Raw genomic sequence first — 4,238 nt, 5'->3', positions numbered from 1 at the left:
TCTCTGTCTCTCTCTCTCTGTCTCTCTCTCTCTCTCTCTCTGTCTCTCTCTCTGTCTCTCTCTCTCTGTCTCTCTCTCTCTCTGTCTCTCTCTCTCTCTGTCTGTCTCTCTCTCTCTGTCTCTCTCTCTCTGTCTCTCTCTCTCTGTCTCTCTCTGTCTCTCTCTCTGTCTCTCACGGTGAAGGATACGGTTTTTATACAGCAGGTGGTCCCCGCGGGGGGACAGGATGAAAATCTGAGAGATCATCGCCCGCATCCGGGGACACACAGTCCCCCACAGCCCGGGACACTCTGACAGGCCCGGGACACTCTGACAGGCCCGGGACACTCTGACAGGCCCGGGACACTCTGACAGGCCCGGGACACTCTGACAGGCCCGGGACCGCCGGGACACTCTGACAGGCCCGGGACACTCTGACAGGCCCGGGGACACTCTGACAGGCCCGGGGACACTCTGACAGGCCCGGGGACACTCTGACAGGCCCGGGGCACTCTGACAGGCCCGGATCCCGGGACACTCTGACAGGCCCGGGGCACTCTGACAGGCCCGGATCCCGGGACACTCTGACAGGCCCGGGGCACTCTGACAGGCCCGGGGCACTCTGACAGGCCCGGGGCACTCTGACAGGCCCGGATCCCGGGACACTCTGACAGGCCCGGGACACTCTGACAGGCCCGGATCCCGGGACACTCTGACAGGCCCGGATCCCGGGACACTCTGACAGGCCCGGGACACTCTGACAGGCCCGGGGACACTCTGACAGGCCCGGATCCCGGGACACTCTGACAGGCCCGGGACACTCTGACAGGCCCGGATCCCGGGACACTCTGACAGGCCCGGATCCCGGGACACTCTGACAGGCCCGGGGACACTCTGACAGGCCCGGGGACACTCTGACAGGCCCGGGGCACTCTGACAGGCCCGGATCCCGGGACACTCTGACAGGCCCGGGACACTCTGACAGGCCCGGATCCCGGGACACTCTGACAGGCCCGGATCCCGGGACACTCTGACAGGCCCGGGACACTCTGACAGGCCCGGGACACTCTGACAGGCCCGGGACACTCTGACAGGCCCGGGACCGCCGGGACACTCTGACAGGCCCGGGACACTCTGACAGGCCCCGGGGACACTCTGACAGGCCCGGGGACACTCTGACAGGCCCGGGGACACTCTGACAGGCCCGGGGACACTCTGACAGGCCCGGGGCACTCTGACAGGCCCGGATCCCGGGACACTCTGACAGGCCCGGGGCACTCTGACAGGCCCGGGGCACTCTGACAGGCCCGGATCCCGGGACACTCTGACAGGCCCGGATCCCGGGACACTCTGACAGGCCCGGGACACTCTGACAGGCCCGGGACACTCAGTCCCCCACAGCCCGGGACACTCTGACAGGCCCGGGACACTCTGACAGGCCCGGGGCACTCTGACAGGCCCGGATCCCGGGACACTCTGACAGGCCCGGGACACTCAGTCCCCCACAGCCCGGGACACTCTGACAGGCCCGGGACACTCTGACAGGCCCGGGGCACTCTGACAGGCCCGGATCCCGGGACACTCTGACAGGCCCCGGGACACTCTGACAGGCCCGGGACACTCTGACAGGCCCGGGACACTCTGACAGGCCCGGGACACTCTGACAGGCCCGGGACACTCTGACAGGCCCGGGGACACTCTGACAGGCCCGGGACCGCCGGGACACTCAGTCCCCCACAGCCCGGGACACTCTGACAGGCCCGGGACCGCCGGGACACTCAGTCCCCCACAGCCCGGGACACTCTGACAGGCCCGGGGACACTCTGACAGGCCCGGGGACACTCTGACAGGCCCGGGGACACTCTGACAGGCCCGGGACACTCTGACAGGCCCGGATCCCGGGACACTCTGACAGGCCCGGATCCCGGGACACTCAGGCACCAGGGTCCGGGTCCGCTCCGGCACAAACATCCGGGACCTGGAGCCCGCTCCCATTGGTCACCGGCCCCGTCAATCAGAGATCCGCCGCCGAGTGGCCGGAAACCGCCGGCGGGAGGAGGCGGTGCTAGGAGTGCGCATGTCCGTGAGGCCGGGGCAAGGAGTGCGCATGTCCGTGAGACCGGGGCAGGGAGTGCGCATGTCCTTGAGGGGGCGGATCTGGGAGTGCGCATGTCCGCGAAGGGACGGGGTTGGGAGTGCGCATGTATTTGAGGGGGCGAGACTGGCAGTGTGCATATCCATGAGAGGGTTGGGCTGGGAGTGCGCATCATGAGGGGGCGGGTCTGGGAGTGCGCATGTCCATGAGGGGTCGGGTCTGGGAGTGCGCATGTCCGTGAGGGGGCGGGGTTGGCTGATGACAGTGGCGTGAAGGGGCGGGTCAATTTAGTGCTCTGAGTGGGCTTGGCGGGCCGTTGCGAGCCGGATGTGACGCAGTGTCCTGGCTTGGTACGGGCGGGGATGTTGAGAATCGGACGTGACGCTCGATCTGGGCTCCAGCAGGCGTGACCAATTGGGGGCGGAGCGGGACCATGTGGGGGCGGGGCGGCTGCCACCCGGATGTGACGCCCTGGGCGTGCTTGCGGCCAATGGCCGACTCCATTCTCCCGCTGTGAGCTGATTGGTTCCTCCGCCTCCCCCCCCCCCCCCCCCCGTGGCGTGTGGAAGAGTCTGGATCCTGTCACGTGGGCTCCGATTTCGCGCCAGTTTCAGATCCGGAGAGATGGCGCCCAGAGACTATCAGAGAGAGAAAGGTGAGTGAGAAAGAGAGACAGAGAGAGGGAGAGACGGAGACACAGAGAGAGAGAGAGACGGAGAAAGAGAGAGAGAGAGAGAGGGAGGGAGGGAGAGAGAGAGACAGAGGGAGAGGGAGACAGAGAGAGACGGAGAGAGAGGGGGAGAGGGAGAGAGAGGGTGAGACACAGACAGACAGGGAGAGGGTGAGACACAGAGGGAGAGGGAGAGACATAGACAGACAGGGAGAGGGTGAGACACAGAGGGAGAGGGAGAGACATAGACAGACAGGGAGAGGGTGAGACACAGAGGGAGAGGGAGACAGAGAGAGACGGAGAGAGGGGGGGAGAGGGAGAGAGAGGGTGAGACACAGACAGACAGGGAGAGGGAGAGACACAGACAGACAGGGAGAGGGTGAGACACAGAGGGAGAGGGAGAGACATAGACAGACAGGGAGAGGGTGAGACACGGACAGACAGGGAGAGGGAGAGACACAGACAGGCAGCGAGAGGGAGAGACACAGACAGGCAGCGAGAGGGAGAGACACAGACAGGCAGGGAGAGGGTGAGACACAGAGGGAGAGGGAGACAGAGAGAGACGGAGAGAGAGGGGGAGAGGGAGAGAGAGGGTGAGACACAGACAGACAGGGAGAGGGTGAGACACAGAGGGAGAGGGAGAGACATAGACAGACAGGGAGAGGGTGAGACACGGACAGACAGGGAGAGGGAGAGACACAGACAGGCAGCGAGAGGGAGAGACACAGACAGGCAGCGAGAGGGAGAGACACAGACAGGCAGGGAGAGGGTGAGACACAGAGGGAGAGGGAGACAGAGAGAGACGGAGAGAGAGGGGGAGAGGGAGAGAGAGGGTGAGACACAGACAGACAGGGAGAGGGTGAGACACAGAGGGAGAGACATAGACAGACAGGGAGAGGGTGAGACACGGACAGACAGGGAGAGGGAGAGACACAGACAGGCAGCGAGAGGGAGAGACACAGACAGGCAGCGAGAGGGAGAGACACAGACAGGCAGGGAGAGGGTGAGACACGGACAGACAGGGAGAGGGAGAGACATAGACAGGCAGCGAGAGGGAGAGACACAGACAGACAGGGAGAGGGTGAGACACGGACAGACAGGGAGAGGGTGAGACACGGACAGACAGGGAGAGAGTGAGACACAGAGGGAGAGACATAGACAGGCAGGGAGAGACATAGACAGACAGGGAGAGGGAGAGACACAGACAGGCAGAAAAGGAGGGAGAGAGAGAGAGGCCGCGACAGACCCCCCCCCCCCTGTTTGGAGATTTAAACGTTCCTCATGTTCTTTCCAGAGAAATGCAGCAAGTTCCTTCAGGAATTCTACACGGACAGTGAAGTGGGGAAGAAGCAGTTCAAATATGCAGACCAATTGGTAAGAAACTTTCACTCCGATCTCTTTCCCCCCCCAGACCCCCCAACTCCAGACTGAGTCTGTTGCTGTGTATGGTGGCCGAGGTTTGGATGTCATCCGGAAGACCCCCCCCCCATCCTC

The 4,238-nt window shown here is 63.9% G+C and overlaps 2 protein-coding genes across 2 annotated transcripts in view; one reads left to right on the top strand and one right to left on the bottom strand.

Moving 5' to 3' along the window:
* Positions 1 to 149: 149 nt before the first annotated feature.
* LOC140404592 (uncharacterized) lies at positions 150 to 1,974 on the bottom strand. Its single transcript, XM_072493193.1, has 3 exons — positions 1,893 to 1,974; positions 1,221 to 1,365; positions 150 to 1,016 (listed from the first exon to the last, which is right to left on the bottom strand). The coding sequence occupies exons 1-3, from the start codon at positions 1,972 to 1,974 to the stop codon at positions 194 to 196; spliced, it is 1,050 nt and encodes a 349-aa protein (XP_072349294.1). The 3' UTR covers positions 150 to 193.
* Positions 1,975 to 2,590: 616 nt separating this feature from the next.
* Positions 2,591 to 4,238, top strand: part of mcm7 (minichromosome maintenance complex component 7) — a 39,148-nt gene continuing 37,500 nt past the window's right edge. Inside the window, exons 1-2 of the mRNA XM_072493471.1 lie at positions 2,591 to 2,729; positions 4,039 to 4,118. Coding sequence (XP_072349572.1) covers positions 2,699 to 2,729; positions 4,039 to 4,118 — 111 coding nt within the window. The 5' untranslated portion in view covers positions 2,591 to 2,698. The remainder of the gene's footprint in view (positions 2,730 to 4,038; positions 4,119 to 4,238) is intronic.

Source organism: Scyliorhinus torazame, chromosome 31 (genome assembly GCF_047496885.1).
Source record: "Scyliorhinus torazame isolate Kashiwa2021f chromosome 31, sScyTor2.1, whole genome shotgun sequence".
Lineage (NCBI taxonomy): Eukaryota > Metazoa > Chordata > Chondrichthyes > Carcharhiniformes > Scyliorhinidae > Scyliorhinus > Scyliorhinus torazame.
Note: the sequence above shows the minus strand (reverse complement) of the source record. Positions and strands in the feature narration are given on the sequence as shown.

What these genes read in the sequence shown, in the direction of transcription:
- LOC140404592 (XM_072493193.1), bottom strand. Translation starts at nt 1,974, where the DNA reads ATGGGAGCGGGCTCCAGGTCCCGGATGTTTGTGCCGGAGCGGACCCGG. An exon ending in GTGTCCCGGGATCCGGGCCT is followed by an intron (nt 1,366 to 1,892) that starts GTCAGAGTGTCC and finishes TGGGGGACTGAG; the next exon opens with TGTCCCGGGCCTGTCAGAGT. An exon ending in GAGTGTCCCGGGATCCGGGC is followed by an intron (nt 1,017 to 1,220) that starts CTGTCAGAGTGC and finishes AGTGTCCCGGGC; the next exon opens with CTGTCAGAGTGTCCCGGGAT.